General features: G+C 40.1%; 1 protein-coding gene and 1 pseudogene across 2 annotated transcripts in view; both read right to left on the bottom strand.

Annotated features, from left to right (window-relative positions):
* FMN2 (formin 2) overlaps positions 1-15,599 on the bottom strand; it is a 393,694-nt gene that overhangs the window by 299,743 nt on the left and 78,352 nt on the right. Inside the window, exons 3-4 of one of the 2 annotated variants that reach the window (XM_031659811.1) lie at positions 5,974-6,121; positions 3,888-3,899 (exon numbers count right to left, since the gene is read on the bottom strand). In XM_031659811.1, the coding sequence (XP_031515671.1) occupies positions 3,888-3,899; positions 5,974-6,121 (160 nt within the window). The remainder of the gene's footprint in view (positions 1-3,887; positions 3,900-5,973; positions 6,122-15,599) is intronic. The other variant, XM_031659814.1, reaches the window with a different exon arrangement.
* On the bottom strand, positions 13,130-14,488 carry LOC101007493 (annotated as a pseudogene).

The following is a 15,599-nucleotide window of genomic DNA, read 5'->3' as shown; positions in this document are numbered from 1 at the left end:
AGAGAAGACAAGGCAATGAGCGGGATATGCGTCTCTGCTAAAAAGGGAAAATAAACCAGCCTTTTAAAATATATATACAAAATATGCCTTCTAAAAATGAATGAAGTAGTCTCTAAATAGTTTGGCATTTTAAGTTCAAATGCAGCTACATAAAATTATTATATGATAGCTTCTTTAATGGTATATACCATTTGATTCAAATCCAGTCAATTTAACTGAAACGTAATTCATTAAATTTCATTTAAATAGCATGACTTATGATTGGCTGCCTAATAAATGCAAGATGTTTTTAATTCTGATATACCATGTCTTTCCAAAAATGAAGATGAGGTTAAATACTTGAATTTTCCTAAATGAGGCCAATTCCATGATCCGCTTATTTGATTATTTAATAGTATTGAGGCTCTGCCTCTCATTGTCAACAAAATATAGCCACACCTAGGCTATAGTTAGCTCAGGAGAAAAGGAAGGCCAATTTTATAGAAACTATATGTATGCGTGTATATATATACACACACGTATATATACATATATGTATATATACATGCATACATACACTATATAATATATATTCAATTCAACATATTATATAATTGATATATAATATATAATCATAAGCCAATCATATAATATATATTATCTAAGATAATATATTTTATCTATATATAATGTAGTTACATGTTGAAAATGGAGAATTATCTTTGGGAGATACAGTCAATCTACTCCAGTACATTTTACTCCTTGATTAAGTGAGAGGCTCAGAAAGGTAGAATACTACCAAGTCTCCCCTGGTCCCTTACAGAATTTCTGCATTATCTCAACTGAACTTATGTGAAAACATTTGAACAAAACACAGAAATGGACCGGGCATGATGGCTCATGCCTGTAATCACAGCACTTTGGGAGGCCAAGGTGGGAGGATCACTTAAGCCCAGGAGTTCAACACCAGCCTGAGCCACATGACAAAACCTCATATCTACAAAAAATTTTTAAAAATTGCTGGGCATAGTGGCTCACACCTTTAATCCCAGCACTTCGGGAGGCTAAGGTGGAAGGATCACTTCAGCTCAGGTGGTGAAAGCTACAGCGAGCCAAGGTCATGCCACTACACACCAGTCTGGGCGACAGACTTAAACCCTGTCTCAAAAAGAAAAGAAATGAGTTGATACTGTATTAACCTTGCACGGCACAGAATCTTTTCTGTTAAGAACCATTAGAGACACTTCTTTGGGATATGAATTGTGCTTCTCTGAGTGACTGTGTTTTCAATCTCACGGACACTGAGGAAGACATTCACATTCCCCTTTCTGCTTTACAATTACCTTGAAAAATGGCAGATCCTTATGAGATGCATTTCACGGGGCTGTCTTAGCTCAGCTTCATTTTATCGTTCCATCCTAAATTCCTTTTAGTTTGATCTATATTCCTTATTCCTTTATGATCCTTTTGTACATTTTACCTATTTATAAGCTGCTCAAATCTTTTTTTGGAACAAAGGTGAATTACAATGTACTCAGCCAGTGCATAACTGCATTTTAAAGGATTTTCACCTGAAAATATCCTGCCATGGTTCTTTGTTTCTTTCTTTTCTTTTATTCCTTGCAGCAGGAAGTCATCTACCATGTTTCTACCAGATCCTCTTCCATATATTTTCTTCTAGGATTTTCTGTGCCTTGATTCTCTTTCTAAAAAGTCAGTTCTCTGTCTCCTCTCAGCCATTCACATTTTCAAAGAAAGGTGAGGGATTTGATTTTCCATAGACGAAACGACAATGATCAAAAGCCCCTATGCACATCTACACACCTGCTCCTGCTCCGGGTTCTCCATGAATTTGAAAACTCAAGTTCATTATTTGATGTTGTTCAAATCTACTGAATGACCTTTGAAACTTGGTATTGAGCCCCGAAATTGGTCCATGAACTGTTTTAGCCCATACAAAACTCTCCCTCAAATCTTGCATTAATATGCTACGTAAATGTTTATTTAGATCTTTTCCAGCAAAAGATTTTCATCATTCACTCAAATATTTAAGTATATACTATGTACCGGAAAGTCTTGAAATTCTGAAAGCTGATGGGGAAGACATGTATATATATAAACAGAAAAATTCAATACATAAAGCATTCAGATGACAGAGACAGGAACAAGATGTCATGGGACTCCAGAAAAGAGCCCACGAGTGGAAAACAGCCATGGATGGGTGGGTGCGTGCTGTGTATAGGCAAGGGAAATTGAGGGAGAAGATAAAGTGAAAATGATAAATAGAAAGGGTTTCTTTCTATCAATGTTTTTGTCACCAACTGGTTTTGGTTTTTTATTTGTTTAATGCCACCAACATGGGAAGCATATGACTTCCTTTTTTCCCAGCCAGTCTTATCCTTCAGGGGTGTTCTGCAGACTTCAAAAGGTCAATGCTAACACCTTAGGCCCATCTGTGGAGGCAATGCCAACTGCAGAGGGAGCTAGGATGAGAGCAAAGGACTGCCAGGAATCTGCAACTCACTGGTGAGAAGAGGCACCAAGACCTCACCATAGCCTCAGCCCTTCCAATTCATACAAAGAAGGGGCAGTTCCTTCACCAACCCATAAAGGAAGAAAAAAACCATCTTTCACAGAAGAGATCATGAAAAAGTTAAAGTGAGATGCTCCCTATGCAGTTAAAGTGAGATACACGAAAAAGGCAGAAGAGAGAGTACCACAAATCTGAATTAGTTGGACATGTGAATTAGGTAACCAATTTTAAGAGCTGGAAAAAAGGCCGAGCGCAGTGGTTCATGCCTGTAATCCCAGCACTTTGGGAGGCCGATGGGGGGTGAATCACCTGAGGTCAGGAGTTCAAGACCAGCTGGGCGAACATGGTGAAACCCCATCTCTACAAAAATACAAAAATTAGCCGGGCATGATGGTGGGCGCCTGTAATCCCAGCCACTCGGGAGGCTGATGCGGGAGAACGTCTTGAACTCGGGAGACAGTGGTAGCAGTGAGCTGAGATCATGCCACTGCATTCCAGCCTGGACGACAGAGTGACACTCCAAAAACAAACAACAACAACAACAAAATGAGCTGCAAAAAACAACAAACGAAGCAAGCAAAAAAAAAAAAAAAAAAAAAAAAAAAGTCCTCCATTTTCTAAGCTAGACCTGCAAGTCTTTCTTCTTCTTCTTCAAAAAAATGTCATTGAACTCTTTTACTTTGAATTAAAATAGAAAGGGGTCAGCCGGGCACAGTGGCTCATGCCTGTAATCCCAGCACTTTGGGAGGCAGAGGCGGGTGGATCACTTGAGGTCAGGAATTCGAGACCAGCTTAGCTAACATGGTGAAACCCCGTCTCTACTAAAAATACAAAAATTAGCCTGGCCTGGTGGTAGACGTATGTAATCCCAGCTACTCGGGAGGCCAAGGCAAGAGAATCGCTTGAACTCAGGAGGTGGTGGTTGCAGTGGGCTGAGATTGTGCCATTGCACTCCAGCCTGGATGACAGAGTAAGAATCCACAAATAAATTTTTTTAAAAAAAGGGAGGTCATGTGTTATATACAGTGATTTTAATCATGATGTCACCACATAAGAATATGCACCTATCAGTTAACTACAAATAGATCATTACTATTAATAATTATATTATCAAACTTTGTGATTGATGTAAAACATGAGACTGTAGGCAAAGTTTACCTATGATATTGACATTCCCACTCTTAAACTGACTGATTAGAAGAGAGTGTGGTATGGCTCTGGGAATGAGGCTGTCTCATGGAAGTGTCTTTCCAAATGAACGTCAGGGAGTCACAACAGAAAAAGTTTAGAAAGACCCATTAGATCACTCTGATGAAAAAATGCTACAATAGATCAACCAGAGAAAAATAAGTCACTAAGTTAAATTACTTCTTACCTCCATCATCCTCTTCAAGAATGCATTTTTAAAAAGGAGACAAGTTATTTCATTAAAAATCACTTGCTCTGGCATTTTGCAAGCTACAATAAATCATGAAGCACAAACCAGGTGACAAACTTCCTGGTATCAATTCCAACTTCATCTTTAACCAAAGTAAAATTCAGATGATCACACTCAATTAACTTTGAGTCAAGTGTTCCACCAGTATATATGCCAGCAACATAAAATGTTTTATAATGTTTTATAAAGTGCCCTAAAATTGAAGAATATCATATAAATGTTTCAGTTAAACAAGTTGAGAATGATACAGTAGGGAACAGAAAACAGGAAAATATCACCCAATCAATGATGCAAAACATGGGATATAAACAACTGTTAACAGGACTCTCCACGCAATTGATTAATTCAACTATATCTACCCCTAAGTATTTGTATCACTAAATGTGATCATAAATAGAGTAGTGTAGAAAATGGGATCAATACTTTAAATTGTGTGTTTTCCTTTAAAACTAAAAGTCTCTTTACTTCCTTGATTTTCAGGCGCTATCATGGTAGAGGTCTCTCATCTCTGAAGATCTCTGCTTAAAGGAAGTCTGCCTTGGCCTTTGAGAAACTGCTGTCTGTAAGTGTTATGACAAACTCAGCGTCCTTCCTGGAACAGCACTTCCTACACCTTCTCTCTCACTTGTTCGTTTCAGGGAGTACAGCCCACCCAGTGAATACCACGCAGTGTTTCAAAAGCACTGGACACTTAAAAAGGGAGATTCAAGGTCAAGTGTGGGCCCCCATTTCAGTGCATTGGTGGGAAAAAAAAAGGCACAAATACATCCCTCCAGAGACGGGGATAAAAATGGGAGTCAAGGTTCCCTTTGCAGAACTTTGGGTGGGGGACTGGAATAAAACCTTTTACATTGTTGGTCATTGTTGGTTGAAAGGGACCTCATGAATAAGGCAATGACATGAAACAGTGATAATTATAATAAATAATATTAAATACACTGAGCTAGGCACTGCATTCTGCATTCTAATGCTTCATACAAATGCCTGTAATTCTCAAAACAGCCCTACACAGTACATGCTATGCTCATCACCATTTTACAGATGAGAAAACTGAATACAGTTGTTAGGAAATTTGCCTGAGATTACAAAGCTAATAAGTTGGCAGAGCCCAAGCTTCATGCTTTTAAGTTATGCTCTTCTACTATGCATCCAAAATAAGTTTCTAATGACTATCTTCCTCTCTATGAGTCAATCAGAAAAAAAAAATCAAAATTCTTAACTCTAATATCTATGTTACCATTTAGGAAAATCTAGTGGAGAAATCTATGAATAGCAATGATGCTCTTCTATTTACCCCCCACTCATGCTTCAGAAATCAATATTTATGCCTGGTCAGTCCACCAGGAGGAAGTTGGGAATTTATTACAACAAAATGAAGAAAAGTCCAGTTGCGGTGGCTCACGCCTGTAATTCCAGTACTTTAGGAGAATGGAGAATCGCTTTAGCCCAGGAGTCTGGATCAGCCTAGGCAACAGAGTGAGACTCTGGCTCTACAAAAAATTTAGCCGGACAAGGTAGCGCACGGCTGTGGTCCCAGCTACTTGGGAGGCTGAGTTGGGAGAATTGCTTGAGCCAGGGAAGTCGAGACTGCAGTAACCCATTGCTCCACTGCACTCTAGCCTAGGTGACAGAGCAAGACCTTGTCAAAAAAAAAAAAAGAAGAAGAAAAGGATAAAACAACCATATTCCATAAAGCATTGTTCCACAAATATGGTTCTCAATTCTGTATGACAAATATAAAGTGTTTTCTTAAAATCAGCCTAGGGGGTCATCATCCTGCTGAACTCCTCCAAATAAACCTGAGGCTAATCTCACGCTATCTTCCCAGCCAATAACACAAAATACTTTAAGACAACAAAAGGAACAAAGAGAGAAAAGACCCCAAAATAAAAATTTCTTAAAGATTATATCTGAATGCCACTCAATTAAAGATTAAAGATTACTTAAAATTAAGATTTAATAAAACGTATATCTCTCTATCTTGCCTCTTCCAGTTATCTGTGAAGACAAAGGAAACACTTACCTGTTTCAGCATCCCCGAGCCTGTGTTCTTCATCAGGAGGTTTGGATGGTGGCCCCATGGATGGGACTCGCCTAGGAAACTGCCCTTCTGAATAGTCCAACGAGTGTGTGGGTTGACTAACTGCAGCCCAGGTATAAAGCTGATCTTGCTATATTTAAAAATAAAAAATGGTGAAATGCTATTAATTCGGTTACAAAAAAAGAAGCCATGACTAATATATTGCAAAATCATTTCTATGTATATTACTTATATATGCATATATATATTAAACATTAAAACAGCATTTTATACTATTCAGTGTAGATTCCTAAGATACACATTTTTTTTCATGCAGTCATTTTATCTTTATAACCACATTTGCCTCAACTTCATTTCTATAGTAAAACCTTCGCCTCTTTCTTTGGAGGGAGAGAGGCTATATAGCCCCGCAGGGAATTATAAAATCAGACAGTTCAGACACTCAATCAGAGAACTCCCTGAACTAGCATCTTTAATTCATCTGAATATGATATCCCTTTTAAAATTGTTTATATACTTGTGGGAATGTTAAAGGACAGGCTGTACTTGGGCACCACAGGACAATAATAGCTCCCGTGCCTTCAACCACAAAAGGCCCAGGAAACCGACTTCTCTGGGGTCCAGGTTGGAAACTGTTTGGGAGAGAAACCATGAAAAAGTGAATGAACCTGCCAAGAAAAAAAAAAAAAAAAAAAAGAATTGAATAGGGATCTTCTGACCAAGAAAGACCTCACCAGCTACAGACCCACAGAATCTGGACAGAAGGAGAAAGCAGCTAGTACTATACCTAGGGCCAGGAGACAAACTACAAATCTCACAAGGAAGCCTGCTCCACGGCCTATAAACACCTTGGAAAACTGCTCATTAGGATTTCAGAATAACAGTGTGTCCAGCCATTTTAGGATGCATATGCTTAATATATGCATGCCCTCTATTAGTGACATTTTTCTGAGTGTATTTCCCTAATACCTTTGATCCACGTCAAGTAAAGCAAAGAGAAGAACAGTATGGTAGAAGTCAAAAACAAAAAACCACTGTAATCCCTGGGTCGAGACTACAAAGTAAATGAGTAATCCGATGGATGTTGCTATTTCTGTATTTAACAAATTAAGAAATTCATAAAATAATCTCCAGCATGCTGGAGATACAATGTAGAGACCAGTTAGTTTAAGCTTTACATTTAGGGACAGTCATTAGCCCTAACTGAGAATTCAGATTCCTGGGGTCAGCCAGCTTTGGATCAGAAAGGATCACATTTCAGACCTGGCTAAGCATTTAAGCTACTCATATATCTTCCAGCTATCCCATCTTGACCAACACCAGAAACTGCACTATTTAGCATACTGAATATCAGAAACAGTTTTTTTATTGCTGAAATTAGTGGCTTTAATTAACATAATAAATATTAGGTATGAGCTGTCACTGGTGAACCTGAAGGAATTCAATGTAAGTAGATTGAGTACGACATCAGAGAACATGCCCACAATTAAAAAGGACAAAACTCAGGCAAGGGGTGATGTCAAGGTGTGACAGCCTGAGAGTGCTGCCTCCCCCTCTAGTTTAGGAGGATGTCTCTTTGCCTGTTGCCAGCAGTCGGGCATAGGGTCCTATTCCTTGGTGTTTGTATCACATGGACCTTTCACACAAGGCAAGGTCAAGCACCTACCAGCGTGGCAAGCTGGCCGTGCTCTGACTCTCAAGTCAGGTTGTATAGGCTCTTGTGCAAACTAATGTTGTATATTTAATAAATGTTTATATGTTGGGCAAAACTTCATTTGAGATTTGCTTTCATTAAAACCCAGTAAATCCTTGCCCCATATACAAAAATTCAAAATGGAACAAAGACCAAAACATAAGACCTAAAACTACAAAACTCTTAGACAAAAACATACAGGAAAAACTTCATAACATTTTTTTTGGCAATGAGTTATTGAATATGACAACAAAAGCACAAGCAACAAAAATTTTTTTAAAAAATCAATGAAGTGAACTATATCATAATTTAAAACTCCTGTGCATCAAAGGACACAATCAGAGTGAAAAGGCAACCTACAGAATGGGAGGAAGTATTTGCAAATCAACTCTGATAAGGATTTAATATCCTGAATATAGAAAGAACTCCCACAAGTCAACACCAAAAAACAAATAACCTGATTTTAAAATGGGCAAAGGGCTTGAATAGACATTGTTTCAAAGGAGATACACAAAATAGTGAACAAGCACATGAAAAGATGCTCAATATCACTAATCATTATGGAAATACAAATCAAAACTACAATGAGATCACCTCACACCCACCAGGATGGCTATTATTTAAAAAACAAACAAACAACAACAACAACAACAACAGAAATAAAATAAAGGACCAGCCTGGGCAACCTCATCTCTACAAAAATATAAAAATTAGCCAGGTATAGTGGCACACACCTGTAGTCCTAGCTACTGGGAGGCTAACATAGAAGGATCACTTGAGCCCCAGAAGTTGAAGCTACAGTGAGCCATGATCGCGCCACTACACTCCAGCCCAGCAAAAGAGCAAGGCCCTATCCAAAACAACAACAACAACATGATAGAACATAAGTGCTGGCGAGGATGTGGAGAAATTGAAAGCATTGTGTACTATTAGTAATACGGTAAAATGATACTGTTGCTATGGAAAACATATGGCAGTTCCTCAAAAAATTAAAAATAGAATTACCATATGATCCAGCAATTACACTTCTGGATATGTACGCAACAGAATTAAAAATAGGATCTTAAGGCCGGGCACGGTGGCTCATGCCTGTAATCCCAGCACTTTGGGAGGCCGAGGTGACTGGATCACGAGGTCAGGAGATCAAGACCATCCTGGCTAACACAGTGAAACCCTGTCTCTACTAAAAATACAAAAAAATTAGCTGGGCGTGGTGGCGGCGCCTGTAGTCCCAACTACTCGGGAGGCTGAGGCAGGAGAATGGGGGGAACCCGGGAGGCAGACCTTGCAGTGAGCCCAGATTGTGCCACTGCACTCTAGCCTGGGCAACAGAGCGAGACTCCGTCTCAAAAAAAAAAAAAAAAAAAGGAATCAAAGAAATATCTGTACACCTATGTTCATAACAGCATTGTTCACAACAGCCAAAAGGGAAAAGCAACACAAGTGTCCATCCATGAATGAACAGATAAACAAAATGTGATACATATATATATATAAACTGGGAAATTATTTAGCCTTTAAATAGAAGGAAACTCTGATACATGCTACCGCATGGACGAACCTGGAGGACATCTGGCTAAATGAAATAAACCTGATACAAACAGACAAATACTTTATGATTCAACCCATATGAGATACGTAGTATTGTCACATTCATATTGTCAGAAAGTCAAATGGTGGTTGTCAGGGGTTGGGGACATGGGGGATGGGAAGTTGTTGCAAAGTAATGGGTACAGAATTTCAGTTTTGCAAGAAGAAAAAATTCTGGAGGTTGATTGTATAACAATGTGAATATACTTAACAATACCGAATTGGACACTTAAAATGGTTAAGGTGGGAAATTAACGTCCTGTGTATTTTGCCACAGTTAAAATTTTTTAAATAATTTTTTTAAAAACAGTGAATTGCAAGGCTGTCGGGAATAGGTAAGACTCACTTATTCAAGAGCAGTGCATGATTAAATTGACAGGTCAGTTCTTAAGAGGTAACATGGATACTGTGATGGCTTAAGAAAACAACTGAACTGTAGCCAGGCATGTGGCTCACGCCTATAACACCAGCACTTTCGGAGGGTGAGTCAGGTAAATTGCTTGAGCCCAGGAGCTCAAGACCAGCCAGGGCAATACAGTGAGACCCCACCTTTACAGAATATTTAAAAAAAAAAAAAAAAAAAATAGCCAGCGATGGTGCACACACTTTTATTCCTAGCTACTCAGGAGGCTGAAGTGAAAGGATCACTTGAGCCTGGGAGGTCGAGGCTGCAATGAGCGATGACTGTGCTTCTGTGCTCTAGCCTGGACAACAGAGTGAGACCCTGTCTCAAAAAAAAAAAAGAAAGAAAATTTTCTGAAATGTAACGCCCTCTCCACTCTACTCTTCGCCACCCTCCAGTTAGTGGTGATGATACCTACTTTAGCTACAGTTACTCTACACGGCCCCAGAAAATAACCTATCTTAAATCTTTGCAGCCATTGCCCTCCTAATATTTTCCAGAATAGCAGAACCAAATTGGCCACAACAGCATGCTTCTAAGCCTGAGCTTCGGTTCCTCGTGCATAAAATACGATATATGTAGCATGCTTAGAAAAATGCTTGGCCTACCAGCTCCCCTGGGAGTTGGTGGAGAGAAGCGGGGCTGGAGTGACTGAGAAACTCCAGACCTGGCATCATGGTCAACCACAAAAAGACTTTTCTAGAGAGCCATCATCCTACTAACAGCTTCAGACATAGTTTGTTCCATATAAAAGAGGGACCACCAACAATCAAGGGGATAAACTATCTCACTGAGTTTCATCATTCACCAAAATACAAAGCATGCTTAAAGCACTCTAGAAAACCTCATATAAACAAACAAAAGTATCTGGTCAGTCCCCCAGTCTCTGAACCACGCCTCAGAACTGTGATATATTACTGGGCTGTAACAGTAATCTCAAAGCCTCTCGTTCATCACATAGCTCCACTAGCAGAAAATAAGCAAAACAGACTTCTTTCATGGGTCCTCCACGTCTGCAGAATCAAATCCCAACTCTTCAACTTAAATATCATTTCAACATTCCTATATCCCTACTATCTTCCTTCCCAAATTCATTTCTCATTTCCTAAACCAAGCTTCACGTCACTAGAACGCTCTACCACTCAAGGAGTCTAATCAATCATTTAAAAATCTAGTTGAAGTCCCATTTCACCTGAATCAGACCCTGAAAGGGTCTGCTGAAAGGCCACTCCTGAATCAGACAGCTAACTCAGCACACCTGCCACCCCACATTTCAACACTTGATGTGTACCATCCAAAATGGTGGCTTGCCACCTAGTCCTGAGTGTATATCACGTTTCCTCGAATTGACTGCAAACTCCTTCAGGATGAGAAGGGTGTACATGGGTCTTGTAAATGTCCCTTAGCTCTGGACAGTGCTATGATGACTACAGAAAAGCCACCTGAGGCTGGGCGTGGTAGCTCATGCCTGTAATCCCAACACTTTGGGATGCCAAGGCAGGCAGATCACCTGAGATAGGGAGTTCAAGACCAGCCTGGCCAACATGGTGAAACCCCATCTCTACTAAAAATACAAAAATTAGCTGGGCATGGTGGCGCACGCCTGTAATCCCAGCTACTCGGGAAGCTGAGGTGGGAGAATCATTTGAACCTGACAGGCAGAGTTTGCAGTGAGCCAAGATCAGGCTACTGTGCTCTAGCCTGGGTGACAGAGCGAGACGCCATCTCAAAAAAAAAAAGCCACTTGATGCCTACTGAGTTATCACATTTATCAAAAATAAATAAAAAAGATGGCTGGTCAATACAGGCAGAGGCTGCAGCTGCTAATCTCACTTTCTTCATTTGTTTAGCAAGGTACCAAAAGGAAACTTTATGGGTACCATATAGAAAATGAAGGTATCAGGTTATCTGTTATGTCTAAACCTATTGATAATTAACTATTTAAAGAAAAAACATGGAGTAGGTAAAATTCCTAGGATATATTCATCGCTCCCCCTAAGCAAATCTCATCACTTTGTGGAGCCTCAATATTCTCATCAGTAAATCAGGAAAAATGTATCCCTTGTCTTTTTGGGGGAGCTTGTATGAGGCAAGAGTAAATGACATGTGAAAAGAACTACAAAAATTACATGGTGATATTCAAATGTCATATGCCATGAATAGTATTTGTTTTGACTTTGAAAAATCTGTGTTTGATTACAATGGTCATACTTTTTTTGTTTAAAAAATCCTTTTCAGAGGAATTGAAAATCATTATCTCATGTACACATCATCTCTACATAACCAGCACTAAATCTTTCTGTGCTCTTTGTATGATTACAAGTAGTTCAGCAAACTGAGTTTTCTTGGCATTTGTGCTGTCTGTCAACAGGTTTTGCATTCAATTAACAATTGCCCTGTGCTATTTCCTCAACCATCCATAAATGTCTTTTTCTGTGTGTGTGTGTGTGTGTGTGTGTGTGTGTGTGTAACATTTCACAAATGTATTTGCTATTTTCCCAAATAGGGTATATGAGTTTCTAGCTACCAGTTACCATATCCTATATTCCCCGGTTCTCTCAGGAATGTCAAGTATAAATAATCAACATACTGTGAGTATTAAGGACAAGGTCAGGATGGATAAGAATTGTTTAACAGAGCAAATCACAGTTTTATTTTTAAGTTAAGGCAGGGATGCATTTTCGTGGCTCCATTCCACATCCTTAAATTCTTAAGGTCTGTTTTGGCTTTTGCTGAATGACATTATGTCTTCCTATTAAAGAAAACAAATACAAGCTTTCTACCATAAGCATATGAGAAACTTTAAAATCACAACCTAAAAGTGGTGTAAGTAGGCTACAGGCCTGCTAGCTTAAGAAAAAGAAAAGTTACTTTTAGCAGCTATTTCCCCATCTTTTCACTAGGTTATAAATATAACAACACCTAAAATAACTCAGAGCTATAATCCACAAATAATTTATCATAGTGTGTCCACTAGAAAATAAAATAACAATGCTCAAAGGTAGGCATTTTAAGAGTGCTTCATTGAGATTTTCACAGGTAAGTTGAGGGTTTGGTTCCCACCTTAAAATATTTCAGATCAATATTTTTTCTGGTTCTTCCATATGCAAGAAAATTTCATTGTCCAATGGTCTGTAATTTTTTTTTTTTTTTTTTTTTTTTGAGATGGAGTCTCGCTCTGTCGCCCAGGCTGGAGTGCAGTGGCCGGATCTCAGCTCACTGCAAGCTCCGCCTCCCAGGTTCCCGCCACTCTCCTGCCTCAGCCTCCCGAGTAGCTGGGACCACAGGCGCCCACAACCGTGCTCGGCTAATTTTTTGTATTTTTAGTAGAGACGAGGTTTCACCGTGGTCTCGATCTCCTGACCTTGTGATCCGCCCGCCTCGGCCTCCCAAAGTGCTGGGATTACAGGCGTGAGCCACCGCGCCCGGCCTGTCTGTAATATTTTTTGTAGAAACTAATTTTATTATGTTAAAATATTCCTTAATGAGCTAGCAATTATTCATGTGGAGGAGAGTCCAGAAAACAGGTCCATGACTGAATTATCCTTGTCCTTGATTACAGAGATTCATGAATGACACACATCACACCGTTCTCTGGAGTAACTGCTGAAGGTCTAGGAGGCGCTTCTCCCTGCCTGTTAGGCTGCTCCCGTCGCATTACAACAGGATGGACGTTGTTCTTCTCTTTTGAATTAAATCTTGACAACAGTTCGAATGCTCTTTCCAGAATGCATCAGTTCAAAGGCTTCGTTAATTTCATCAAAAGACAGATCGTGAGTCACAAATTCATCAACTTTTATCTTTTTGGGACATATATTCAGACACCAACTTTGGGAAACTTTCTACAGTCTTTCATCCTCCAAAGGCAGTGCCTTTCCATGTGCAACCTGTTACCAGCTGGAATGGACGAGTGGCAATTTCTTCACCTGAAGCAGCGACTCCAACCACTATACTGATGTCCCAGCCCTTGTGACATGCCTCAAATGCTGCTCTAATGTATTCCTAATACATTCAAAGGAATAGTCCACTCCTACATCAGTCATCTCAGTGAGTACTTCTTGGATGGGTTTACTAAAATCCTGAGGGTTAATACATTCAGTGGCTCCAAACTCGTTGGCCCTTGGAAATTTATCTTGATTGATGTCCACACCAATGATTCCAGGATGCACCAGCCACTTTACCACCCATAACTGCCAATCCAACTCCTCCCAGGCCAAAGATGGCACAAACAGAGCCAGGCTCCAACTTGGCTGTGTTCACAGCAGCAGCATAACCACTTGAAATGCCACAACCTAGAAGGCAGACTTTATCCAAAGGTGCTAAAGAATCTATTTTAGCAACAGAGATATCAGCCACAACTGTGCATTCAGAAAATGTGCTGGTTCGCATGCAATGTAAAATCGTCTCTCCTTTGCAAGCAAATCTGCTGGTACCATCTGGCATTAATCCTTTCCCTTGAGTGACTCTTATCTTCTGGCAAAGGTTAGTTTTAGGATTTAGACAAAATTTGCATTCTCCACACTGTGGGATGTAAAGTGGGATGACAGTTATCACACGCCTTCAGCTTAGTAACTCCCTCATCAACACTTTTCCACAATTCCAGCACCTTCGTGTCCCAAGATCACTGGAAAACAACCCTCAGGCTCAGCTCCGCTCAGGGTATAGGTGTCGGTGTGGCAAACTGCAGAGGCAAAGATCTTGATTCGAACTTCATGAGCCTTTGGGGGTGCCACCTCTATCTCCTCTATGGAGAGAGGCTTTCCAGCCTCCCAGGCAACTGCAGCCTTGCACTTGATAATCTAGTTCGCCATGTCCGCGGGTTCTCATAGGCACGGATGGCGGACTGCATATTAATGCAGAACCTAGATTATTACTGTCTGAGAGGAATTGCTGCTATTCTCATTCCATGGTTGGCTTCTCTGTGAGTAGAGACAGGACGTCCATCTGTGTGGGAATTAATCTGAGTTCAGGTTCCTCTCTTAATAAGAAACGATCAGCACTGCCCCAACTCAATTGTCTATCAAGGCCAGCAGACCCATATTTAAGTAACAAAATAGGGTAACTATATCCCAGATATTCCATAAAGTACAATCTCCCATCTGATATCACAGTTTGCATGAAGGGGAAAAAATATTAAAAATTAAAATTGCCTCGAAGTATGCAGCTCACTGATTTCTTTATAACCACTCTAAAATCTATCCTGGTCAGGTGTGGTGGCTCACGCTTGTAACTCCAGCACTTTGGAAGGCCGAGGCAGGAGGATTACTTGAGCCCAGGAGTTGGAGACCAGCCAAGACAAGATAGCAAGACCCTATCTCTACAGAAAACAAATTTTTAGATGAAAAATTAGCCAAGTGTGGTGGCACACTCCTGTGGTCCCAGCTACTCGAGGCTGAGGCAGGACTGCATGAGCCCGGGAGGTCGAGGCTGCAGTGGGCTGTGACCGCACCAGTGTACCCCAGCCTGGGCGACACAGTGAAACCCTGTCTCAAAAACAAAACAAAACAAAATCAAATCAAATCAAATCTATCCCTAGATTATGTAGATAAATCTATCTCAGGCCAGCAGAGGGCTCTACACCTTGTCCTACTGACCTCAAAAAGAATTGCCTCAACTGAACTATGCTTGGATGTGATCTCGGAGACAAGACTCCCAAATCTACAGAAGACTGCTGAAAATGCCCATCCCATTACACAATATTTTGTGTAGGAGGGCTCTGAAGACACATTTATTCCTGATCTTAGAATTTCACAGCTCTGTCTAAAGAACTAAATAGTTGGATGGTAATTTGAGTTTGTGTTTTTTTTGTTTGTTTGAGATGGAGATGGAGTCTCTGCGTCCTGGGTTCAAGCGATTCTCCTGCCTCAGCCTCCAGATTAGCTGGGACTACAGATAGGTGCCACCACGCCCAGCTAATTTTTG

Source organism: Papio anubis, chromosome 1 (assembly GCF_008728515.1).
Source record: "Papio anubis isolate 15944 chromosome 1, Panubis1.0, whole genome shotgun sequence".
In the NCBI taxonomy this organism is placed as follows: domain Eukaryota; kingdom Metazoa; phylum Chordata; class Mammalia; order Primates; family Cercopithecidae; genus Papio; species Papio anubis.
Note: the sequence above shows the minus strand (reverse complement) of the source record. Positions and strands in the feature narration are given on the sequence as shown.